This window comes from Lygodium microphyllum, chromosome 4 (genome assembly GCF_053477565.2).
Source record: "Lygodium microphyllum isolate KBCC chromosome 4, Lygodium_microphyllum_v1.1.10, whole genome shotgun sequence".
Classification (NCBI taxonomy): domain Eukaryota; kingdom Viridiplantae; phylum Streptophyta; class Polypodiopsida; order Schizaeales; family Lygodiaceae; genus Lygodium; species Lygodium microphyllum.
Window position 1 is genome coordinate 61,013,613 of NC_141138.1, and position 27,662 is coordinate 61,041,274.

The 27,662-nt window shown below is 39.7% G+C and overlaps 1 protein-coding gene across 1 annotated transcript; it reads right to left on the reverse strand.

Annotated features, from left to right (window-relative positions):
- Positions 1 to 3,816: 3,816 nt before the first annotated feature.
- Positions 3,817 to 6,244, reverse strand: LOC148037092 (dammaradiene synthase-like). Its single transcript, XM_087676031.1, has 2 exons — positions 6,107 to 6,244; positions 3,817 to 5,960 (listed from the first exon to the last, which is right to left on the reverse strand). The coding sequence occupies exons 1-2, from the start codon at positions 6,138 to 6,140 to the stop codon at positions 3,817 to 3,819; spliced, it is 2,178 nt and encodes a 725-aa protein (XP_087532157.1). The 5' UTR covers positions 6,141 to 6,244.
- Between the last annotated feature and the right edge of the window lie 21,418 nt (positions 6,245 to 27,662).

Below are 27,662 nucleotides of genomic sequence, written 5' to 3' on the forward strand. Positions count from 1 at the left end.
ATGAAGACAAAGAGCTTGACCACACACTAGTAGTAGCCATAGAATGCACCCGGAATGTGCTTTAGTGGGAGGGGAACAATCAGCCATTGTAAAATAAATCAATGTAACTAATGTAACCACATGACCACCTTGTAGTAGCTGAATAAGGCACCAAGGGGTGTGTTGAAATATTTGTATGTACATGCATACGAGTGGTGTCTTCTTTGTACGCAAACTATATCTTAGAGTATCAAGAAATGAGGATGATGAGTTGGATGGACAAGGATCCAAGTTGGTAGGTCACACTAGATGAAATACGATGAATTGGATGTACTCATATGCTTATATGAAGAGACACAAGCAATGTGATTTTCAACTAGCTTTTTTTTCCAATATAAATGGTTTAGTCACTTTCTTTCCTTGATATTTTCATGTTTGGCAATTAAACTTGAGGATAAATGTGCTTTTAGTTATAAATATTAATAACTATGTTAATATAAACTTAATTAAAAATGCTCTATTAAACTTGATTTTAAACACACTATTTAACTATTTTGTAAACATGTATGTAGACACTCTTTGAAATGCAAAAGGAAATGCGTGTATAAATGCACCTATAACATGATTTTAGTAACATATTTCCACCATCAACTTAGACAACACGGAAGGATGATTGAGTTTTAACAATGGGACTAAGAGTTAGAGGCCTTTTAGCACTCTCATTTAGTAAGTATTGATTAAGCTTCATGTTGATCAAGTTCAGAGAAAACTTAGCTCAACTCGTGTTAGCTCCTTGGAGTATTTGACCATGAGAGCATTCTAGATGCTTTGAGACCTAGAGAGGGTATTGATGAGTCTTAAGTGTACACCGTCTAATCATTTTTTAGGTATGTTTGTTGGAGACATAGTTTTGTATATTGAGATGTGCTTTAGTACTTATGGACACATCCTTGTACTTAATTAGTGACTTAATGATCATGTACACTTTTGCACTTATGTGCACATCCTTGTGTTTATTTAGGATCATGTTTCTAAAGACATATTTTTGTGTCTATATTAAGATCTGTCCTTATACTTAATATATCTATAATGTACGAAGATTTGGACTTTAGGGTTTAGAGTTTAGGATTTGAGATTTGAGATTTATGGCTTAGAATTTAGAACATAGAGATTGGCATCTAGGGTTTGGGATTTAAGATTTGGGACTTGGGATTTAGGATTTAGGGTCTAAGATTTGGAGTTTAGGATTTGTAGTCTAGGGTTTAAGCTTTCAATATAGGATTTGAGAGTTGGGATTTATAGATAAGAGTTTGATTTAAATATTAGCATGTAGTATCTAGGGTCTATGGTTTGGAGTCAAGGGTTTAAGTTTTTGGGTTGTGATTTAGAGATTTACATTTTGGGTTTAGCATCTAGAATTTAAAGTCTAAGACTAAGGGTTTAAGGTGTAGAATCTAGGGTTTGGAGTCTAGGATTTATGGTTTTGAATTTTGGATTTAGGGTTTAGAATTTGTGATTTAGAGATTCACATGCAAGGTTCAAGGTCTAAGGTTTGGGACCTAGGATTTAACATTTAGAGTCAAGGATTTAGGGTTTAGAATTTGTAGTTTTTGATTTAGGATTGGAGATTTGGGGTTTGGGGTTTAGAATTTGTGGGTTGAATATTGGTTTTTCGTATCTAGAATCTAGGGTTTGGACTTAGATAGGGTTTTATAGTCTAGAGTTTAGGGTTTGTAGTCTATAGTTCAAGGTTTTGGATTTAAGATTTGACTTTCATGGTATAGGATTTAGAGTTTATGATTTAGAGATTCATATTTGGGATTTAAGATCTAGAGTTTGGAGTCGAGGGTAGAGGAATTAAGGTTTGTAGTTTCAGTTCAAGGTTTAGAATTTGAGGTTTAAGATTTAGGATTTCAAATATGTGATTTGGAAATTCTTTAATTTTAGGGTGTAGGCCTTTGGATTTAGACTTTAGGGTTTGTAGTGTAGGATTTAGAGTTTAAGGTTTACCTTACACACCACATTAACTACACCTTTATTTACACCATTACCTATATATTCCTTTAAAGTATAATTCTTGACTTTTAAAAAACGAACAAAATAGTAAACTAAACTAACAAAAGTTTAAAAAGAAGGGGAGAAAGAATATTTAGCATCCACATTGTTCAAGAAAGTTTTGAAACAATATGTAGAAGAACAAAAACAAGAGGAGGAGAAAAAGGGAAAAATGTATATCATCCTCTTCCTTAAACTAGAAAAATGACTTATGGGCCACATTAATTACTACATATTTCTTTGCACCATTTCCTATATATAATTCATTTGCATATTCCTTGTTTTGTGAGAACAAACAAAATAGAGACCTAAAGTAACATAACTATGAAGAAAAAGGGAAGAAATAACAACAAACATCCACATTACTCAAGAAAGTTTTGAAATAAGAGGAGAAAAAAACGTACCTCCATCTCTTCCTTGAACTAGAAAAAAACCTTATGAATATTTATAAATATGTTTACGTGAACTTGCTTGTTAACACCCTTTTAAACAAATGCATTATTAAATTTATTTATAAACACATCAATAAATACTCATTTTAATGGACATATGAATTCATAGATGATAGACTTATAGTCGTGATTTTGAAGGCCAATTTAGAGGTAACCAAATTATATGCCTCTTCAGATGCATTTAAATGTGTGAATACTTTGTGGCTCTCATGAGTGTATACACAATTTCTATCGCGTGGTTAAACATGCCCATTAATACACATTGAGTGCCAACTTCTCTACTTTGATTATGTTATAGTGATCAATGTGTATTCTAATAGCAATGCTTGACAACCCTTTTTTATTCAATATGTAAGTAATCCCTTTATATGACACATCACCACCAATTCTCCAACTGCCCAACTTCTAAATCCACAAAACTAGGATCTATTTGTTTATAGATCCAGATGGGAAAAGTGAAAATCCCATTTAAGGCCAACTTTTCTTTTACTAAGGAGTGGAATCTTTTTCCTTCTCGACCTTGGACGTGCATTTGCATATTGGATGGGAAGAATCACATATCCAAATCTATCATGACTAGGAAAAAGTAATACTAATAGTTTTTGGCCATATGTCAATACGACTCTACATTTTCTCAACTAGATAAGGGGCTTTTCCCTCGGTGTGTAACTAGCCTAAGAGTTAGTTTACTCCAAAGCCAATATACCGATTCCAAATCATCTTTCAAAGCACTTATAAAAAGAATTTTGATTGGTCCGAGGAGAGATGAAACCATATTTTTCAAGATAATTCACCACACATTATTTCATTATGCCTTATAGGATAAAGAGGCCAATAAAGTGACACCTCTCCAAAAGAAAATGTATCCACCACAATTTTGCAAAAAGTATGTTGCTTTTTTGGCTACTTAACAATATGATATACTTTTTAAAACATTACAAATGAACTTAATATGAGCCAAACAATTGAGCCATGTAAGTTTGTTTGTATTTTAAATTTCGCAAAGCCCTAAAGCAATGCATCCTTAGTATCACTCTATTGGCCCCTCAATGTTACTCTTTTAAGAGCCTTTTGCTTATACCGGAAGTCATTTGATAAAAATATCAAAACACCCTAATATTTTTCCTTTGAGCTCCGTATGATGTAAAAAGTTTGCCTATTAGAGGACGATATTTGTAGAACTCACTTGGAAGAAAATGCTATAATGGAGGGATTGTTAGATGATACTCAATTGGCCCCTTGACCGTGTACTGGACAAGCTTTTGAATGGATAGAATACGAGTAGCTGCTGCTAACTGAAGAATTTAGCTAGTGCAGGAGATGCATTGAGCTAATTGTTAGGTTGAGTGTCAGAACGACGATCAGCATATCCAGCCCACGTGATTTGCTTGGCGTGCAAACGAGCATGGTAGCGGGCGAGCGCAGTGAGAGAGAAATGCTGAGCGTACAAGTGATAGCGGAGGTAGAAATGGCCAGGAAAGCCAGTGCCGGTGAAGTGAGGCTCGTGCCAAGACCCGTCTCTCCTTTGGGTTCGAATAAGGTAGCTGATCCCATCCTCAATAGCATCCACTTCGTACTTGCCCAAACTGTCCCCGGCCGCCATTAACCCCATGAGTGCCCAGGCAGTCTGAGAGGGCGTGCTAGGGATATCCCCCTTGCCCTTTAGGGCAGGTTCATCGTAGCTGTGGCACGACTCTCCCCATCCTCCATCGCCTACCGACGTACTGGTACCGTTATTGCTCGCATTCTGCACTTGTACCAGCCATTGTGCCCCCTTCGAGAGCTCCTCCTGGTGGGAGGAAGGGTCCACCAGGGACAACGCCACCATCGCCCCGCAGGTGCCGTAGATGTAGTTCACACCCCATCGGCCGAACCAGCAACCTTCGGGCTCTTGCTCTTTCCTGAGATAAGCCATGCCTCTGTTGATGGAGTCGAGGAGGGGCAAGCAGGTGCAGTACTGCTCGCGCGGCTTCATGCGGCCGACCATCTCGAGCACCCGGGCCGTAACGTCGGAGGTGTTGGGGTCGATCATGGCCTTGAGGTCGCCGTAGGGGGTGGAGTTGAGCCAGTCCTGGTCGTTGTTCCTGTCGAAGGCGCCCCAGCCACCGGTCTTGCACTGCATGGAGGCGATCCACTTGACGGCGCGGGATATGGCGCCTTCCTTGACCGGCTCGCGGTGGGATGGCAGGCGGAGGTCCTGCAGGGCCATGACGACGACCGAGCTGTCGTCCACGTCCGGGTACCAGCGGTTTACGAACTCGAAGGCCCACCCGCCGCTGCCCGGCATGGCGGCATTCTTGAAGGCCCAGTCGCCCGGCTGCGTGATCTGCTTCTGCAGCAGCCACTCCCCCGCCCGCTGCAGCGCCGGGTGGTCCGGCGCCAGCCCGGACTCCACCAGGGCGCGCACCACCAGGGCCGTATCCCACACGGGCGACACGCACGCTTGCACCCAGTACTCCTCTTCCGTCTCCATGGCGAAGTCCCGCAGGGCCTTGAGGCCGCGCAACATGACCGGATCCGTGAGCTCGTACCCTAGCGTTTTCATGCACAGCAGAGAGTAGAACATGGCCGGGAAGATGCCCGCCCAGTCGCCGGTGTCCTCCTGCCTCTCCAGGACCCATCTCTCGGCTTTCCGCAGCCCCCACCGCCTGAAGGGCACCAGGTTCAGCTTCTCGGCCACTTTGAAGGCCCGGTCGACCGCCAAGAAGACGTCCGTCCACTTGCCCTCGAACTTGGCGTATGTCGGCGCGTTCTTCCGCCCTTCCGCGTACAGCTCGTCGAAGGACTGGGGAGCCACCACCTCCGAGAACACGGGCTTCTTATCGAACAGCACCATCAGAGGAACAGTGCATCCCCGCGCCCAGCTGGACATCTCGTAGATGCTGGTCAGGAAGCAGCTGGGCAGCAGCATGAACCACACCGGGAGGGAGGGTATCCCCCTCCAGTCGAAGCACCCCAAGAGCGCCAGGCACAGCTTGGTAAAGATGCGCGTCTTCGTGATCCCGCCTCTCTCCAGAATGAACCGGAGAGCTCTCTTCAGAGCCGGATCCGCCTTGCGCACGCCCAGGAGACGCAGGGCTATGTAAGCCTCCGCTGTGACGTTCAATTCGCCACCGCCCTCATAGAACAGCTCCCATCCCCCGTGGTCACGCTGCCGTTTCCTTAGGTATCTCTCCATCTTCTCCTTGGGATATTGGTCCTCTTGCACACCCAGTATCTTGTACAGGAGCACAGTTTCCGCCGTTATGGTGACGTTGCTCTCCAGCTCCCCCCACCAGTAGCCTTCCGGGTACTGCAGAGACAGTAGGAACTCTTGGCTCTGCTTGATCTTCTGCTCCAGCCGGGACGACATCATCGTTATGTCTGCTGACCTCCTGCTGCCATCCACCTCCGCTTCGAACTCATCGTTCCGCAGGCCGCTAATTAGGTCTTGACTATAGGGTAAGTGCTGCATGGCTGCTTCAAGAGTTCCTCCTATCATTAACAGTGATTAGACAAAGCGATGAGATAATGGAAGTTCTAACAGTAATTCCGGCTTACGCACAATGCACAAGTACTGTAATATATGATTAGGTCGCCAACTACTTGATCCAGCTACTGACTGCATGAATCACTGATACCTGTAGACATAGCTGATGGTATGAAGTGCGGCATTTCTATACAGACAGGCGGCGATTGTGCACGAACAGGGTGAACGTCCAGGTGAAATATGATGGCTGAGGCTGCTCAGTGCTAACTGCAAATTGTTGTAGGCAGTGAGCCTGTTCAAAGCCGATGATCTTCATTCTTTGACAGACTAGATGGGTATTTGTAGGAGAAGAGGCACGTAATTCGATGAATGCATGGAGCGCGTTGCAGCATCAACTCTCACCGCATCTGGTCGTTGGAGTTGGTCACCCGTCTTTTCAGAGTTAATAATCGTCAACCCTTTCGGTAAAAACACAGTCGCAGTGTCCAAGGTTCATTTCTGAAGGTTTCACAAACCCTTCTGGGTCATTTATATTATATTATAAATAAATGTATTGATCTAATTGCCCAATGCCTAGTTACTAAGGCAAGCACAATCAATTGTGAAAGGATATTCTCCAAGATGAACCGTGTCAAGTCAAATGACCGCAATCGATTGAGCTTAGAGAATGTTAAGAAGCTTATGTTTCTTTTGTACAATGGCACACAAGATCCAAGAGAGGTAGATTGGGATGCAATCTACCCTACTTGGGATAGCTTGAAATTCATCGAGGCTGATAGTAAAAGTTATATCAATGATTCATAATATAGAGTTGATTAAATCAAATATGTATACTATAAATTGAATGGAAAATTTGTCTTACACATGAATTAGAATTTTATCGTTGTTAAGTGATTTTGATTAAAAACTTGCACAAAGTGTAGATCTTGAAAGGTAATATTTATTGATGAACGCTGCCTGAGGAGTACTGCTTGCATTTATTTGGTCAACTGTGACTCTCCAACGACACTGGCACTTGCCTGGGTTGTGGCACTAGGAGCTAGCAACGTCCCACAATGCACTTAGGGCGGGTTCAGACCCGACAGAGAAAGAGGCATCCCAAATACAGATGGCCAATCAAATTTCAGCATGGAAAACTATATGTTCACACACATGGTGGAAGGCCAAAAAAATTAGGGGCATTTTTTGACACGTCATGGTCAAGTTTTTGCTCCTCTCTTCCGGCCTGCCCAACACGGATACTTCTCCTTCATGCCAGGTCTTGTCTTTGGCTCCTTTCCTTGTCCACCACTAATGTGAATGAAATGGCGGGCAACTCTTGGGAAATCCTTGTAGATGGGTGGAAAAGGGGATTTTTCAGCCTTTTGTCCACCGTGCAAGTGTGAACCCACCCTTAGTTTTGCCTTTGCCACTAATATCATTCTAACAAACATTCTATAGCTAGTTCCTGGCGAGTCGTCATTTTCCTACAAATTCAGGGGCAAGCTTGTGTGTTCTGAAACGTACCACATTCGTTTCTTGCCTCTCGTTGCACAACTCACGGTGGGAAAATCCCACTAGACCTTTGGCATTCCATGCATACCTTAAATACCTCTTTCATGTACAACATAGCCCTCTAGCCTTAGTTCTAAATCTTTTCTTAGTTTGTAGAGTTTATCTACCATTATGTGCCTAAGAGTCCTCTTCCTCAACCCCTTGATGTATATCAATGAAGATGAAGGCTTTGCAAAGTGGCTCTCTAGGGTTATGAAGAAGTCTTAGAATGTTTGTCTTTCTCTACCATGTGGAGGAGATGTTTAGTGTACGAGAGGACAAGGCATTCTCCATGCTAGCAATAGATCATGATCAATGTGAGTTTTCTTGGGATACCATGTCAACATTGTTGGTTCTTGCCTCATCTACCAAGGTTGAAGAGTTGGAGGGTACAATTGATGCCCTAATAGTTGCAATTGGCACCTCCAAGAAACGTGTAATTGGGGTAGAAGAATTTGAAGCTATTTGCACTAGGGTGGATGCAATGAGATGCTCCAACCTTGCATCTTAGGTATCACGCTTAGCACAAAAAATAATTCAAATTCCAACATGGACGTAACCAAAGAGACCAAGGTTAAGACTAATGAAGCACAATAGGTGAATTTGGTTGCTCTTGTGTGTATTTTTTCTTAATTTAATGAATTTTTATTGATTTTTTTCTTAGAAATATGTAAGTTATGCTCGATATAGATGAGTTTGCTAGTATATAGGTGTGTCAAGGGGCATTCAAAATACCTGCCACCCTAGCTCAATACATAGGGTGTATCTCCCCTTGATACTGGTTCACATCAAGTTCACCCCTACCACTTGCGTCCAACTCAAGATTCTCAAAGCACTTTCAAAGGTATTAGTATCACCTTGAATGCCAACAATATTATCCTTATTAAGGAGTTAATGAGATACATTTTTTGCACATACATACATGGAAGAATCATGATCTCAATGGCTTTGGAAGTGCTTTTGAGGCTCCAAAAGCAGAGATGGTGTCTAGTGTGGTGCAAGGGTAATTGCTTAAAGAAGTTGCCTCTTTTAAGAAACTAATTATATTTGTACTCTCATCATAGCTCTACAATGATACCATGCTAAGACACTATTTGATGTAAAAATAATTACAATATTAATATATTTTCTTCTTTTTATACGAATTGTACATGTAAATATCATGTCTAGCTGATCTTTATTTCTATTCAATTTGTATAGGCAACTATGAATATGTGATGCTACCTTAAATTGTACTCATGGATATATGTAATATCTAAACACTATTCGAATTTAGTCTGAGAAATTTTAAAGAATTTACAACATGTGATGCAATTCACCATTCATATTGATGTTAGCATTAGAATGACATTGCATTAGAATATCGTTTGCATGTGTTGGCATTGCTGTCTTGAGAAATAGAGCAAAAAAATTGTCATATGACAACCAATTCATATATTGTAGCATCATTTATACTCAACTACTCCTTTAGATAGACATACCCACACAGATATAGGCTTATTTATACTATTGACATGTTGAAATAAGTAGTTTTTATGAAACAAAACAATTATTGATGAAAATGTATAGTACTATAGTAATCATCATGGGGGCCATACAAAAGTATTAAACACACGTGATCCCCATAAGTGAATATATAAATTAGTGAATACTCTTTAAAAAACAAGTCCAATATGACATAAACACATTAAAAATTTGATTTCATTGATGTACAATGAGAAATTGCTCCAATTCTTTTCTACAAAACTATTTCTATTGCATTGATTTATAGTGAGAAAATGAATTGCTCCAAAGGATTTATAAAACTATGGAATTTAGTTCTGCTTGCCTTTAATTCTCTCAACTGTTACACGCTTTCAAGACCAAGATGGAAAAGTTGAAAAATAAAAAATGAAAGATAGTCCCAAGGTACGAGGAAGACAAAGGACATAGGCGCGCTCAAAAAAATCTGAAGACATGAAGTGCAGGGAAAAGTCTCAAATGTGAAATGAAGCACATAATAGTAAACACACCTTAATATGTTAGCAAGAAAATTATCACATGCATTGCAATTCATTTTGTAAAAGAGCAATGGGCTCTCTCATGTGCAAGTTGTAAAGAATGAGAGGTATGGATTGAGGGCCACACTAATAAAAGGAGAAGGAAAGAGTAGAGGACTAGACCAAGAACGGGATGGCTACCCAAAGAGGGATTAGGGCATGCATAAAAGTAAAAAAATGAATGAAGAAGCTCATTCTTGTGTGTGGCCAAGCTTGTTCTCTTCTTGTGTCTTGCTCTTGCTTCCTTCTTGTGCGTGAGAGGGAGAGAGGGAGTATGAGAGAGGGAGAGTGAGGGGCCGTGTAGAAGCTCTTCTTCTCCTCTCTTTATATTCATCTCCTTTTCTTCTCCCTTCTTCCGCACATGGCTATGGAGGCCAAAGCTCGGAGCTTGGAGATGGAGCTTGCTCGAGGGTGCATCTTGAGTCGTGGAGCTATCAACCGATTTGTGGAAGGAGATACTTGATCGGATTGAAAGGCCAGGTAAGCTCACTACATCTGGGTGTAGAAGAGTGCGCATCTATAAGGCCTGATCTCCCAAGGTTGAAGAGTTGGCGGGTACAATTGATGCCCTAATAGTTGCAATTGGAACCTCCAAGAAACGTGTAATTTGAAGCTATTTGCACTAGGGTGGATGCAATGAGATGCTCCAACCTTGCATCTTAGGTACCACCCTTAGCACAAAAAATAATTCAAATTCCAACATGGACCTAACCAAAGAGACCAAGGTTAAGACTAATGAAGCACAATATGTGAATTTGGTTGCTCTTGTGTTTATTTTTTCTTAATTTAATGAATTTTTATTGATATTTTTTCTTAGAAATATGTAAGTTATGCTCAATATAGATGAGTTTGCTAGTATATAGGTGTGTCAAGGGGCATTCAAAAGACATGCCACCCTAGCTAGATACATAGGGTGTATCTCCCCTTGATACATTGCTATGGTTCACATCAAGTTCACCCCTACCACTTGCGTCCAATTCAAGATTCTCAAAGCACTTTCAAAGGTATTATGTGTCTCAAGTATCACCCTGAATGCCAACAATATTATCCTTATTAAGGAGTTAATGAGATACATTTTTTGCACATACGTACATGGAAGAATCATGATCTCAATGGCTTTGGAAGTGCTTTTGAGGCTCCAAAAGCAGAGATTGTGTCTAGTGTGGTGCAAGGGTAATTGCTTAAAGAAGTTGCCTCTTTTAAGAAACTAATTGTATTTGTACTCTCATCATAGCTCTACAATGATACCATGCTAAGACACTATTTGATGTAAAAATAATTACAATATTAATATATTTTCTTCTTTTTATACGAATTGTACATGCAAATATCATGTCTAGCTAATCTTTATTTCTATACAATTTGTATAGGCTACTATGAATATGTGATGCTACCTTAAATTGTACTCATGGATATATGTAATATCTAAACACTATTCGAATTTAGTCCGAGAAAGTTTAAAGAATTTACAACATGTGATGCAATTCACCATTCATATTGATGTTAGCATTAGAATATCGTTTGCATGTGTTGGCATGGTTGTCTTGAGAAAAAGAGCAAAAAAATTGTCATATGACAACCAATTCATATATTGTAGCATCCTTTATACTCAACTACTCCTTTAGATAGACATACCCACCTAGATAGAGGCTTATTTATACTATTGACATGTTGAAATAAGTAGTTTTTATGAAACAAAACAATTATTGATGAAAATGTATAGTACTATAGTAATCATCATGGGGGCCATACGAAAGTATTAAACACACGTGATCCCCATAAGTGAATATATAAATTAGTGAATACTCTTTAAAAAACAAGTCCAATATGACATAAACACATTAAAAAATTGATTTCATTGATGTACAATGAGAAATTGCTCCAATTCTTTTCTACAAAACTATTTCTATTGAATTGATTTATAGTGAGAAAATGAATTGCTCCAAAGGATTTATAAATCTATGGAATTTAGTTCTGCTTGCCTTTAATTCTCTCAACTGTTACACGCTTTGAAGACCAAGATGGAAAAGTTGAAAAATAAAAAATGAAAGATAGTCCCAAGGTATGAGGAGGACAAAGGACATAGGCGCGCTCAAAAAAAATCTCAAGACATGCAGGGAAAAGTCTCAAATGTGAAATGAAGCACATAATAGTAAACACACCTTAAAATGTTAGCAATAAAATTGTCACCTGCATTGCAATTCATTTTTTAAAAGAGCAATGGGCTCTCTCATGTGCAAGTTGTAAAGAATGAGAGGTATGGATTGAAGGCCACACTAATAAAAAGGAGAAGGAAAGAGTAGAGGACCGGACCAAGAACGGGATGGCTACCCAAGGAGGGATTAGGGCTTGCATAAAAGTCAAAAAATGAATGAAGAAGCTCATTCTTGTGTGTGGCCAAGCTTGTTCTCTTCTTGTGTCTTGCTCTTGCTTCCTTCTTGTGCATGAGAGGGAGAGAGGGAGTATGAGAGAGGGAGAGTGAGGGGCCGTGTAGAAGCTCTTCTTCTCCTCTCTTCGTATTCATCTCCTTTTCTTCTCCCTTCTTGCACACATGGCTATGGAGGTCAAAGCTCGGAGCTTGGAGATGGAGCTTGCTCGAGGGTGCATCTTGAGTCGTGGAGCTATCAACCGATTTGTGGAAGGAGATACTTGATCGGATTGAAAGGCCAGGTAAGCTCACTACATTTGGGTGTAGAAGAGTGTGCGTCTATAGGGCCTCATCTCCCAAGGTTGAAGAGTTGGCGCGTACAATTAATGCCGTAATAGTTGCAATTGGCACCTCCAAGAAACGTGTAATTTGAAGCTATTTGCACTAGGGTGGATGCAATGAGATGCTCCAACCTTGCATCTTAGGTACCACCCTTAGCACAAAAAATAATTCAAACTCCAACATGGACCTAACCAAAGAGACCAAGGTTAGGACTAATGAAGCACAACAAGTAAATTTGGTTACTCTTTTGTGTATTTTTGCTTAATTTAATGAATTTTTATTGATATTTTTTCTTAGAAATATGTAACTTATGCTCGATATAGATGAGTTTGCTAGTATATAGGTGTGTCAAGGGGCATTCAAAAGACATGCCACCCTAGCTCAATACATAGGGTGTATCTCCCCTCGATACATTGCTATGGTTCACATCAAGTTCACCCCTACCACTTGCGTCCAACTCAAGATTCTCAAAGCACTTTCAAAGGTATTATGTGTCTCAAGTATCACCCTGAATGCCAACAATATTATCCTTATTAAGGAGTTAATGAGATACATTTTTTGCACATACGTACATGGAAGAATCATGATCTCAATGGCTTTGGAAGTGCTTTTGAGGCTCCAAAAGCAGAGATGGTGTCTAGTGTGGTGCAAGGGTAATTTCTTAAAGAAGTTGCCTCTTTTAAGAAACTAATTATATTTGTACTCTCATCATAGCTCTACAATGATACCATGCTAAGACACTATTTGATGTAAAAATAATTACAATATTACTATATTTTCTTCTTTTTATACGAATTGTACATGCAAATATCATGTCTAGCTGATCTTTATTTCTATTCAATTTGTATAGGCAACTATGAATATGTGATGCTACCTTAAATTGTACTCATGGATATATGTAATATCTAAACACTATTCGAATTTAGTCCGATAAAATTTAAAGAATTTACAACATGTGATGCAATTCACCATTGATATTGATGTTAGCATTAGAATGACATTGCATTAGAATATCGTTTGCATGTGTTGGCATGGCTGTCTTGAGAAATAGAGCAAAAAAATTGTCATATGACAACCAATTCATATATTGTAGCATCATTTATACTCAACTACTCCTTTAGATAGATATCCCACACAGATAGAGGCTTATTTATACTATTGACATGTTGAAATAAGTAGTTTTTGTGAAACAAAACAATTATTGATGAAAATGTATAGTACTATAGTAATCATCATGGGGGCCATACGAAAGTATTAAACACACGTGATCCCCATAAGTGAACATATAAATTAGTGAATACTCTTTAAAAAACAAGTCCAATATGACATAAACACATTAAAAAATTGATTTCATTGATGTACAATGAGAAATTGCTCCGATTCTTTTCTACAAAACTATTTCTATTGCATTGATTTATAGTGAGAAAATGAATTGCTCCAAAGGATTTATAAAACTATGGAATTTAGTTCTGCTTGCCTTTAATTCTCTTAACTGTTACGCGCTTTGAAGACCAAGATGGAAAAGTTGAAAAATAAAAAATGAAAGACAGTCCCAAGGTACGAGGAATACAGAGGACATAGGCGCGCTCAAAAAAATCTGAAGACATGAAGTGCAGGGAAACGTCTCAAATGTGAAATGAAGCACATAATAGTAAACACACCTTAATATGTTAGCAAGAAAATTGTCACATGCATTGCAATTCATTTTGTAAAAGTGGGTTCTCTCATGTGCAAGTTGTAAAGAATGAGAGGTATGGATTGAGGGCCACACTAATAAAAAGGAGAAGGAAAGAGTAGAGGACCGGACCAAGAACGGGATGGCTACCCAAGGAGGGATTAGGGCATGCATAAAAGTCAAAAAATGAATGAAGATGCTCATTCTTGTGTGTGGCCAAGCTTGTTCTCTTCTTGTGTCTTGCTCTTGCTTCCTTCTTATGCATGAGAGGGAGAGAGGGAATATGAGAGAGGGAGAGTGAGGGGCCGTGTAGAAGCTCTTCTTCTCCTCTCTTCATATTCATATTCTTTTCTTCTCCCTTCTTGCGCACATGGCTATGGAGGTCAAAGCTCGGAGCTTGGGGATGGAGCTTGCTCGAGGGTGCATCTTGAGTCGTGGAGCTATCAACCGATTTGTGGAAGGAGATACTTGATCGGATTGAAAGGCCAGGTAAGCTCACTACATTTGGGTGTGGAAGAGTGCGCGTCTATAGGGCCTGATCTCCCAAGGTTGAAGAGTTGGAGGGTACAATTGATGCCCTAATAGTTGCAATTGGCACCTCCAAGAAACGTGTAATTGGGGTAGAAGAATTTGAAGCTATTTGCACTAGGGTGGATGCAATGAGATGCTCCAACCTTGCATCTTAGGTACAACCCTTAGCACAAAAAATAATTCAAATTCCAACATGGACCTAACCAAAGAGACCAAGGTTAGGACTAATGAAGCACAACAAGTAAATTTGGTTGCTCTTTTGTGTATTTTTGCTTAATTTAATGAATTTTTATTGATATTTTTTCTTAGAAATATGTAAGTTATGCTCGATATAGATGAGTTTGCTAGTATATAGGTGTGTCAAGGGGCATTCAAAAGACATGCCACCCTAGCTCAATACGTAGGGTGTATCTCCCCTCGATACATTGTTATGGTTCACATCAAGTTCACCCCTACCACTTGCGTCCAACTTAAGATTCTCAAAGCACTTTCAAAGGTATTATGTGTCTCAAGTATCACCCTGAATGCCAACAATATTATCCTTATTAAGGAGTTAATGAGATACATTTTTTGCACATACGTACATGGAAGAATCATGATCTCAATGGCTTTGGAAGTGCTTTTGAGGCTCCAAAAGCAGAGATGGTGTCTAGTGTGGTGCAAGGGTAATTGCTTAAAGAAGTTGCCTCTTTTAAGAAACTAATTATATTTATACTCTTATCATAGCTCTACAATGATACCATGCTAAGACACTATTTGATGTAAAAATAATTACAATATTAATATATTTTCTTCTTTTTATACGAATTGTACATGCAAATATCATGTCTAGCTGATCTTTATTTCTATTCAATTTGTATAGGCAACTATGAATATGTGATGCTACCTTAAATTGTACTCATGGATATATGTAATATCTAAACACTATTCGAATTTAGTCCGAGAAAGTTTAAAGAATTTACAACATGTGATGCAATTCACCATTGATATGGATGTTAGCATTAGAATGACATTGCATTAGAATATCGTTTGCATGTGTTGGCATGGCTGTCTTGAGAAATACAGCAAAAAAATTGTCATATGACAACCAATTCATATATTGTAGCATCATTTATACTCAACTACTCCTTTAGATAGACATACCCACACAGATAGAGGCTTATTTATACTATTGACATGTTTAAATAAGTAGTCTTTATAAAAACAAAACAATTATTGATGAAAATGTATAGTACTATAGTAATCATCATGGGGGCCATACGAAAGTATTAAACACACGTGATCCCCATAAGTGAATATATAAGTTAGTGAATACTCTTTAAAAAACAAGTCCAATATGACATAAACACATTAAAAAATTGATTTCATTGATGTACAATGAGAAATTGCTCCAATTCTTTTCTACAAAACTATTTCTATTGCATTGATTTATAGTGAGAAAATGAATTGCTCCAAAGGATTTATAAAACTATGGAATTTAGTTCTACTTGCCTTTAATTCTTTTAATTGTTACACACTTTGAAGACCAAGATGGAAAAGTTGAAAAATAAAAAATGAAAGACATTCCCAAGGTACGAGGAAGATAGAGGACACAGGCGCGCTCAAAAAAATCTGAAGACATGAAGTGCAAGGAAATGTCTCAAATGTGAAATGAAGCACATAATAGTAAACACACCTTAATATGTTAGCAAGAAAATTGTCACATGCATTGCAATTCATTTTGTAAAATAGCAATGGGCTCTCCCATGTGCAAGTTGTAAAGAATGAGAGGTATGGATTGAGGGCCACACTAATAAAAAGGAGAAGGAAAGAGTAGAGGACGGGACCAAGAATGGGGTGGCTACCCAAGGAGGGATTAGGGCATGCATAAAAGTCAAAAAATGAATGAAGAAGCTCATTCTTGTGTGTGGCCAAGTTTGTTCTCTTCTTGTGTCTTGCTCTTGCTTCCTTCTTGTGCATGAGAGGGAGAGAGGGAGTATGAGAGAGCGAGAGTGAGGGGCCGTGTAGAAGCTCTTCTTCTCCTCTCTTCGTATTCATCTTCTTTTCTTCTCCCTTCTTGCGCACATGGCTATGGAGGTCAAAGCTCCGAGCTTGGAGATGGAGCTTGCCCGAGAGTGCATCTTGAGTCGTGGAGCTATCAACGGATTTGTGGAAGGAGATACTTGATCGGATTGAAAGGCCAGGTAAGCTCACTACATTTGGGTGTAGAAGAGTGGACATCTATAGGGCCTCATCTCCCAAGGTTGAAGAGTTGGAGGGTACAATTGATGCCCTAAAAGTTGCAATTGGCACCTCCAAGAAACTTGTAATTGGGGTAGAAGAATTTGAAGCTATTTGCACTAGGGTGGATGCAATGAGATGCTCCAACCTTGCATCTTAGGTACCACCCTTAGCACAAAAAATAATTCAAATTCCAACATGGACCTAATCAAAGAGACCAAGGTTAAGATTAATGAAGCACAATAGGTAAATTTGGTTGCTCTTGTGTGTATTTTTGCTTAATTTAATGAATTTTTATTGATAATTTTTCTTAGAAATATGTAAGTTATGCTCGATATAGATGAGTTTGCTAGTATATAGGGAGAGTGAGGGGCCATGTAGAAGCTCTTCTTCTCCTCTCTTCATATTCATCTTCTTTTCTTCTTCCTTCTTGTGCACATGGCTATGAAGGTCAAAGCTCGGAGCTTGGAGATGGAGCTTCCTCGAGGGTGCATCTTGAGTCGTGGAGCTATCAACCGATTTGTGGAAGGAGATACTTGATCGGATTGAAAGGCCAGGTAAGCTCACTACATTTGGGTGTAGAAGAGTGCGTGTCTATAGGGTCTCATCTCACAAGGTTGAAGAGTTGGCGGGTACAATTAATGCCCTAATAGTTGCAATTGGCACCTCCAAGAAACGTGTAATTTGAAGCTATTGGCACAAGGGTGGATGCAATGAGATGCTCCAACCTTGCATCTTAGGTACCACCCTTAGCACAAAAAATAATTCAAATTCTAACATGGACCTAACCAAAGAGACAAAGGTTAGGACTAATGAAGCACAACAGGTAAATTTGGTTGCTCTTGTGTGTATTTTTGCTTAATTTAATGAAATTTTATTGATATTTTTTCTTAGAAATATATAAGTTATGCTCGATATAGATGCGTTTGCTAGTATATAGGTGTGTCGAGGGGCATTCAAAAGACATGCCACCCTAGCTCAATACATAGGGTGTATCTCCCCTCGATACATTGCTATGGTTCACATCAAGTTCACCCCTACCACTTGCGTCCAACTCAAGATTCTCAAAGCACTTTCAAAGGTATTATGTGTCTCAAGTATCACCCTGAATGCCAACAATATTATCCTTATTAAGGAGTTAATGAGATACATTTTTTGCACATACGTACATGGAAGAATCATGATCTCAATGGCTTTGGAAGTGCTTTTGAGGCTCCAAAAGCAGAGATGGTGTCTAGTGTGGTGCAAGGGTAATTTCTTAAAGAAGTTGACTCTTTTAAGAAACTAATTATTTTTGTACTCTCATCATAGCTCTACAATGATACCATGCTAAGAAACTATTTGATGTAAAAATAATTACAATATTAATATATTTTCTTCTTTTTATACGAATTGTGCATGCAAATATCATGTCTAGCTTATCTTTATTTCTATTCAATTTGTATAGGCAACTATGAATATGTGATGCTACCTTAAATTCTACTCATGGATATATGTAATATCTAAACACTATTCAAATATAGTCTGAGAAAGTTTAAAGAATTTACAACATGTGATGCAATTCACCATTGATATTGATGTTAGCATTAGAATGACATTGCATTAGAATATCGTTTGCATGTGTTGGCATGGCTGTCTTGAGAAATAGAGCAAAAAAATTGTCATATGACAACCAATTCATATATTGTAGCATCATTTATACTCAACTACTCCTTTAGATAGGCATACCCACACAGATAGAGGCTTATTTATACTATTGACATGTTGAAATAAGTAGTTTTTATGAAACAAAACAATTATTGATGAAAATGTATAGTACTATAGTAATCATCATGGGGGCCATACGAAAGTATTAAACACACGTGATCCCCATAAGTGAACATATAAATTAGTGAATACTCTTTAAAAAACAAGTCGAATATGACATAAACACATTAAAAATTTGATTTCATTGATGTACAATGAGAAATAGCTCCAATTCTTTTCTACAAAACTATTTCTATTGCATTGATTTATAGTGAGAAAATGAATTGCTCCAAAGGATTTATAAAACTATGGAATTTAGTTCTGCTTGCCTTTAATTCTCTTAACTGTTACATGCTTTGAAGACCAAGATGGAAAAGTTGAAAAATAAAAAATGAAAGACAATCCCAAGGTACGAGGAAGACAGAGGACATAGGCGCGCTCAAAAAAATCTGAAGACATGAAGTGCAGGTAAAAGTCTCAAATGTGAAATGAAGCACATAATAGTAAACACGCCTTAATATGTTAGCAAGAAAATTGTCACATGCATTGCAATTCATTTTGTAAAAGAGCAATGGGCTCTCTCATGTGCAAGTTGTAAAGAATGAGAGGTATGGATTGAGGGCCACACTAATAAAAAGGAGAAGGAAAGAGTAGAGGACCGGACCAGGAACGGGATGGCTACCCAAGGAGGGATTAGGGCATGCATAAAAGTCAAAAAATTAATGAAGAAGCTCATTCTTGTGTGTGGCCAAGCTTGTTCTCTTCTTGTGTCTTGATCTTGCTTCCTTCTTGTGCATGAGAGGGAGAGAGGGAGTATGAGAGAGGGAGTGAGGGGCCGTGTAGAAGCTCTTCTTCTCCTCTCTTCATATTCATCTTCTTTTCTTCTCCCTTCTTGCACACATGGCTATGGAGGTCAAAGCTCGGAGCTTGGAGATGGAGCTTGCTCGAGGGTGCATCTTGAGTCGTGGAGCTATCAACCGATTTGTGGAAGGAGATACTTGATCGGATTGAAAGGCCAGGTAAGCTCACTACATTTGGGTGTGGAAGAGTACATATGGTTATGTGAGAGGTAGCCATAGCTCTCGGCTTGAAACGCTTAAAGCAATAAGCGGTTTGTGGGACTTGCTAGGTTTGCTCGCAAGAGTGATGACATTTTGGTTCCATTGCCAAGACTAACAAATTGAAGCTTGAGTGCTTGTGCACTCCAAATTGAGTGACAAAGTAAGAGTTTGTCCCCGAAATGACAATTGGATTTAGGTAGGAAGTGAGGGAGTCGGAGGCCATTGGATCTCTCTTGTGGATTTATTTAGGTTTAGAAAGCTTTTTGTGCATTAGTTAGAGTAGGAGAAGTGTATTTTGATGAGATTTGAGACATTAAGACCTGGGAAATAAGGAAAAGATAACCCTATGTATAACCATGAAACAAGGAAATAGGGGAAGAAAGAAATGTTTTTAAAAATATCTAGGAAGAAAAATAGCATGTAAGGGGAGAAAGATAGAACACAAACGGTGAAAATGGGGAAAAGAGAGCTCATTTGCATACTATGAGATTGAGAGAGCTAGTGCAAAGGATAGGTAGTACATGTCCAGAGGCAGTAACACCAAAAAATCTTCCACATTGACACATTCACATGTTTCATGTATGCGCTAAGTCCTTATGGATCATTGTTGCATTGATTCAAAACCTTGGGTACATTGGACATTGATCATTAAATCATAAAAATGAATAGTTGTGCCATTCGACGTGTTTTCATGTGTCACTCTGATGGTGATCACATGCCTTGGATAGTCGACCAGACTTAGACATTCGATTGACTTAAGTCCACCCAGATGTTGACTCAGACAAGAGTCTAACCACTTAGACTCAGACCAAATTTGGGCCTCGGACGATCGAATCCTCAACCTTGGATGGCCACTTAGATGCTCAGATAGGAGTTTCTCTTCCGAGTTTGAGTTTAATCACTTGGATAGCCACTTAGATGCTCAGATAGGAGTTTCTCTTCCGAGTTTGAGTTTAATCACTTGGATAGTCACTTACATTTAGGAGCCCATTCAGATGGTCGAGTCTTGGACTCAGAAAAGTTGTCTAGAATCCTATTTTTGATTGTTTTCTATCACGTTAAGATCTGTTAGGGCCTATTACCACAATTGTCCACCAACTAGGTTGGAATTTGGACCCTAGCACATGTGAGATCATAGAGTTGTTTGCACTCAAAAACCTTGACGTAGCAGTTTAGGAGTGATTAAAATAATTGACCTTCAGCTGCTACCTTAGATAGAGACTTAAGTTGACCCACTCGGCTGAACACCGGTCAAAGCACCTATAACAACCCATCAAGGACCCAAAGCGGTCTGCTAAGAGTAATCAAAATCCACTAGAAAAGGTTGCAATGGCATGAAACTGATTGGATGTAGTTGACTTCATCAAATGTTACACTGTGCATTGTAGACACTTAAGCGTATGTGAAAGATGGAAAGCTTGATTTCACATAACTCACATTGAGTTGCATTACTCTAGCATATAACTGATTGGATGTAGTTGACTTCATCAAATGTTACACTGTGCATTGTAGACACTTAAGCGTATGTGAAAGATGGAAAGCTTGATTTCACATAACTCACATTGAGTTGCATTACTCTAGCATATAAGTGTTTGGATTAACAAGGAACACACTAAGAGAGATTAAGATAAAAATGAACCCACTTGTAGGAGTGTAATTCTGGAAATGAGAGAAGTGACCCAAGACACCAAAAAAATATATATAGGGAAAAAAAAATCATTAGACTATTGAGCGAAGAAAGTACTAGCCAAGATTAGAGGCACATCTTTAGCTGGCCTAGTTGACCTCATAGAAGAACTAAGGGATCGGGAGACAACCATCATGACAGGCGCCAGCACGAATGAGAACGATCTCAACCTTGACCTTGACCTTAACATGGTAGGGTACCTCGATGACATTTGGCGACTTGTTACATAGTACGACTGGTTGACAAGGATAGCGCATCATGGAAAACCAACAACTGATATCATAGTCGACCTTCAGGAGGAGAGAAGATAGGAAACAATAGCATTGCAGCTCATTGCAAGTTATAGCTAGGAGCAAAGGGCTTAGAGGTTGTGCTAGGAGAGAGAGCTCAATGAGGTTCATAGATTCTAGCCATCTCAGGTAGGAATAGAACATGAGGAAATGCTGAACGGAGAGAGTCTTATAAGCCAACCTCACAATGAGGGAGCTACCCAGGAAAAGATTGCTAGACAATGCTAGTGCTGAGCAAATTGAGGTGCCCTTATGAAAATACCTATATTTGCAAAGCAAATCGATAAATACCAAGCAGGCCATGATCCCTATAACTTTGTCGAGCAGTTTGAGCAGGTGTGTGAGGCTAACAATCTCATGAACTCCACTTAACGAACATAAGCATTCAGTCTTTGCTTGGGAGACAAGGTATGAACTTGGTTTACTAGTCTAAACAATGCTGATGAACACAATAATTTCACCCAATGGAAGGATCTCTTTATCAAGAGATTCTTGAAGGTAGGATACTTTGATAACCTTATTGTTAAGTTGATGAATGTCAACCAAAAAGACAAAGCGGACATACGAGACTACATCACACATCTGAGGAGTCTCTACAAGAGGATATATACAACTAGCCGATCCAATAAGAGATTAGTCTCTACCATATTTATTAATGGGATCCACAACAAAGAACTCTATAAGTTCCTAGTGAGCAACTCAAATGTGCAAGGGGATGTGCTTGCAAGAGTCTTTGAGGAGGCCATACGATTGGTTAACTTGCTTAGGAAGAGGAGCTCTTAAGCTACACAACAAGGGACCAGCTTGAAGGTAAGTGGCTATGGCTGTCCTATCAAAACAGGGACGAACAACTGGTAAATGAGCTCCCACGAGCTCCATAGGTTGAATCTGCTCAAACCCTTTGAGATCGAGGACCCTCACTAATGGGTCTAGCTTGCCCTAAGAGGTTTTGTACTCATTATGCTCGAGTTGAGAGATCTAAGCCTTCAAAGTGGTCGCTGTCAAAACTGCACTTAGATTTGGGAAAATGCAAATGCCGGGCATGGTGTGCATCAATCTCCTTGATTTTTGTGCGACAATTAATTAAGCATTTTAATATACAGTACAAAATATATAGTGCGGTGTGGTTGCATGGACGACATTTTTGCGTGGAGAATTTTGACAAAATGCACTCCAAAACAGATTGTGATATCATGGCAAAGTTCGAGCAAGAGAGTCGACGATGAGCAACGGATCCAAACACTGTTATAGATGAGATGGAGTATTTTGGGAACTTGCAAAGTAATGTCACAATGGATTACTGTAGCTTCTCCATGATCCTATTCGATGTATAGTGGTTCAAAATGGTACTTGAAGGAGCTTGAGCAATAGTTCAACAAGGTCCATCTGGATTTCTCGAAATAGAGTCTAAAAAAAAATGGATGGATTTGCGCGACACGTTTGTGTTGCAGGCCCATTATGAATAGGTGCATGAACTCATGTTTTTTTAAATTGTATTACGACATGGTACATGTCACAATAGTTAAATCTCTATTGTACGTGATTTTGAATAGGTAATTTTCTATCCAAACCCCCGACAACCTTGATGGTGGTACGTTATACCTTCAGCTCCCCGAAGTGTGAGAGTATATAATCAAAGCGATGCTTCGAGCATAGATGAGGACAGTATGCAAATAGAGGGGTCGATATTGCAAGGGGTGGAGGCCATCGAAAGCTTGGAGCATGTAGAGGAGCCAGCATCAGGTAACAATGATGGAAATATAGGAGTTCAAGAATTCTTCTAGAATGAGGTGGACTCATCCTTTTGTGGTGACATGTCTATCGACCTTTTAGTGTATGCAGAGTTATGTCAGGAGATTGACATGGGACCATAGGGTACTTCATACTTGGAGCATCCATCTACTCAATTGGTTGATGAATCTCTTACAAGGGTACATAAGATATGCATTTTAAGTAATATTATTTTTTAAAGATTTATATTACCGTGCTTTGTATGAATTATATTGATTGTGCTAACATCAAATTTTTTATGTGCAGGTGACCTTTGTGGATATTTAGATCATCACGATGAGTCAAGGAATGAGCGATAAGGAGCTACAGGAGATCTTCACATGTATGTCTCCAAATTAGATGGCTCGATTCAGAGATATCGCGGACCAGGAGCTGTCTCTGACACCATCAAGCCGTTCTATTATATCTACTTCTAAGCGCTCTGATGCTTTAGTTTCTAGCAAATGAGATCGATACTCCAGACTTGGGCCAGATGGAGGGAGTGGTTCAAGGGGATGCGGCGGAGACTTGGATGCCGTGAGCCCTCAATCGGCTCAGGATACAGGTGCTACTCCTTGCTCTCATGGCGGTTCGAGAGAGCGTGGGTCAAGTGGTTATTGTGAAGGTACCAATGTAGTGTCTCTGTCTCGCCGTTCTGTTGGAGTTGCATCACCCGTAGGATTTGTCACACCTATGGGGACGTCCACTCCAGTCACTCCAGTTTTTGCTCAGTTCTCCACCGGTGGCACCCCTATGGGTGCTACTCCGAGAGATACTACTCCTGTAGGTACACCACATGTACATGGGTCTCCTAGATAATCCTAGGAGCGTGATCACATGTGGGAGAGGACACATCTTAGGTATACCCCATAGGGGTATGGATACCTTGTAGATGATAGGACAGGATCCATCATCATGAATGATGAGGGGAGGAGGGTGATGGCTCGTATGAGAGAGTTGTGCCAACAAGTTTGCGGTACAACATCTTGGATCATTGGAAGAACATATCGGAGGGGAGCAAGGACTACATATTAGCATCCTTGCATTAGGATTTTTTGGTACCAGCTGCAGTAGATAGGTTTTCCACGGGCTGGATGATGGAGTGTATGGGTGCGTATATGTCACACAAATGATCGGACGCACGCAAGGAACTTAAGAGTGGGACCTCAATACCCGAATGGCTAGATGCGGATGACTGATGCTGACTCAGGGAGGTGGCTAAGATTCTCCAGGATGTTGGAGAGAGCAGTGTGAGGCGGCGGCGAGGGTATGACTAGAGGTAGGAGTGGTCCATCATCTAGGGAGTAGCGGCCACATGACATATCTGGAGGACTTTGTAAGTTTTTCTTTTGTTCTGTTTGCTTATTTTTTTGCAATATCCCTTGTACTGACAATTGTGTTTCTAACAAATGTATTTTGTTTTCTTTGCAGCACTCCATTACAAACCGAGATCCCACTGACCTAGAGACTCGATATGCAGAGAGACACGGTCTCACTGTATTGATCGATTGATTGTATGGATGAGGCGACCGTGTAAGTCACTCATCTTTCTTGTCCGTAGATACTAAGTTTAATTAAAATGCATTATTGTATGGTGGACTGATGTATAGTTGTTTCTTTTTTTGCAGAGTTCGTTCAATGCTCCTTTGTGGGCGGGACGAGGTTTCGGATGGTGAGGATCTATAGCTCACCCTTGGATCCCTAAAGCTCACATGCTCTTCTTTTTTGTTCACATGATTTGTGTAGGCATTTTCTATGTAGTAGTAGTATCTTGCCATGATTGTACGGTCTCTTTCACTACGCGATCATGTATTTATTTAATGTATCAGTGTTATGATTCAAGTACACTTTGCCTTTATTTACACGAGTATTGTACACATTACTGAAACTATTTTGTATGGCCCAAATAAAGCACATAGCTGCCCTACCACAATTTTTTTTTCTCCCTTTTACCTTTCCAAATTTACTGTACGCGTCGCTATCAGCGTCCCAACGCAAATAGCGACGTTGTTAATGACGTTGATACTGAGAGTCCTACGGTGTCGCCAATACCGACGTTTTTTGCGATGACGGGGCAAATTTCTTTATGAACATTTTTGTCTCTTTAAAAGTCGGCATAAGGCTCGTATCTTGTAGTGACTACTAAAACATTACTCGTCATGTAATCAAGGCAATACATTACAGGTTTAGCACATAAACAGCAGTAACCACTGCTTTAGTCCAATAAGCATTTGGCAAATTCTTGTCATTAAGCATTGCCATGGTAGTTTCCATAAGCACCCATTTTTTTCTCTTTGTGACATTGTTCTATTGTTGAGGTATGTAACTACATGTAAGATGCTTTTTTATGCCATATTTAGCAAGGTACCTATCAAACTCTCTGGATACATATGCTTCACCTTCATCAGATCCTAGACAAGAAAAGAAAGAATGATGAGGACAGAGAAAAACTAGAAAGATCAAAAAGAAGAGAGAGAAGACATGAAAGCTGTGAACAAAGAGGTGAGATGAGAGATAGTAATTGTATAATGATCAAAGATACCAAAAATTACATGTCTCGCACCTTTTATACCTATTTCAATTATTAACAACTCTCTCTTACTAATGTATATATTCCCAAATTCTTACAATCCATCCCTACTCAAAGGTTTTTGCCCATAAAAACAAAGTTAGAATGGCAAAGAAGGGCAAATGAAATAGAGAATTACTCTAATTTTAGCTATATAAAAGATATGATGGAAATAAAATAGTGAAGAGTTAGTTACTAAAATGAAGACATTAAGGAAAGTTGATGTACACAATCTAGATGTCCTTTAAAATCATTGGAGCCCTCAAATCTTGATGGAGGGCCAAAAGTCGTTGCCATAACTCTTCAGCTGAGTTAGTTTGTTGAAATCTCTGCAAGAAAGCTGCCTTCAATCCTTCCCATTCAGCTCTTTGGGCCGGATTTAGAGTTTGGAACCACATTCTAGATTCTTCCTTGAGCACCAAAGGAAAAGCCCTCAACTTTAACGCTTCATCATCCCTCCTAGAGACAAGGAAGGCCATCTCAAGGTTGTCCAAAAAATCCAATGCATTTTCTCCATTGTGCCATGTTGCCTTAGTAGAGTACAAAGATAAACACGTCTAGACTTAAGTTGTATTTTATGAGGGGAAGGATGAATGGGTTTACAGATGCATTGATTTCAACAAGACGTCTAGGCCCCAATATGCTTCTAATAATGCCTTGGAATCTAAGCTTTGTGCTGGCTACAATATGCACAGTTTGCATAGCAAGTGGACGGATAGGTCCATATAACTCGTTGTGATTCATGAGAAACTATTATAATAGGATAAAGATATGTACATTGAAGGATGCATTGTAATCTAGCATTGGGAAGATTATAGGTTCTGGTGATTCAAGAATCTCCCTTAATCTTTCAGCCCCAAAGTACATGACAAGACGCTGTTGGAAGAAAATCTTCCTATTGATGCATACATTAACTTGGATGTTTTGTACAGAGTGGAAGGTGTAGAAATTCGGGCCATTATTATTATTCATGAGTAGAAACTACTTAAGAGAGTAGAGGGAATGCACTTTCTTGAATTATGAAGGATTTTTCCCAGAATGTTTCTTTTTGGATCCCACCAACTTTGCTATACGGAGAATTTGCTCACCAGTGATTGTTCTTGCCTTAGCGTGTCCATCCTCAGCGACATATATTTCATAAGGTGTGATGGCCACCTTTTCAACCACACCCAACCTTTGAGCTAACAACAGTTGAAGGTAGTCTTCATACTTTGCACTTCTACAAAACTCCACACCGTTCATGCATAGTTGTCCTCCTTTGATGTGGATTAGGCCAGAGAGAGAGAAGGATTTGATGATATGGAGACAAGGACCTCCCGGAAGGGCCTTTACTTTGTTTGCAAAACACTCACCACAATTATGAGAACCTAGCAATTGATGGCAACATGATTTTTTTCGTTGTGAGAGAATGGAATTTTTAAGGTGAACACCTTTTACCCGCATATGTGCCGTCATCCGATAGGCATACTTCCTGTCTTGGGCTTCCTTGGGAGACCATTGTGGGAGTCGTGAACTTCGACCGGCTTCACAAAGAGTTGGTGAAGGCGTTGGAGAAGAGCCACTTGGAGTACTTGTTGTAGAGGATGCATCACCATGTGTTGTATCGTCCCGCATGGATGAGAATGTCCTCACCGGGGGCACCAATTTATGACGAAGGAAATTCGGTATGGCAGCCTCTATACTATGCCAAACTCCCTTCTACCACAAAGTGAATGAGGTAAGGGCACCACCTAGTCATGGAAGAGCGGACTAGGATGCTATGTAAGAGGGAGAGGAGATTGTGAGGGAGAAGAGATGAAAACTAAGAGAGGGAGAGAGAGAGTGAGAGTGAGTGAGAGAGAACTACGAAAAAATAAATGAATCAATAGACTTAAGA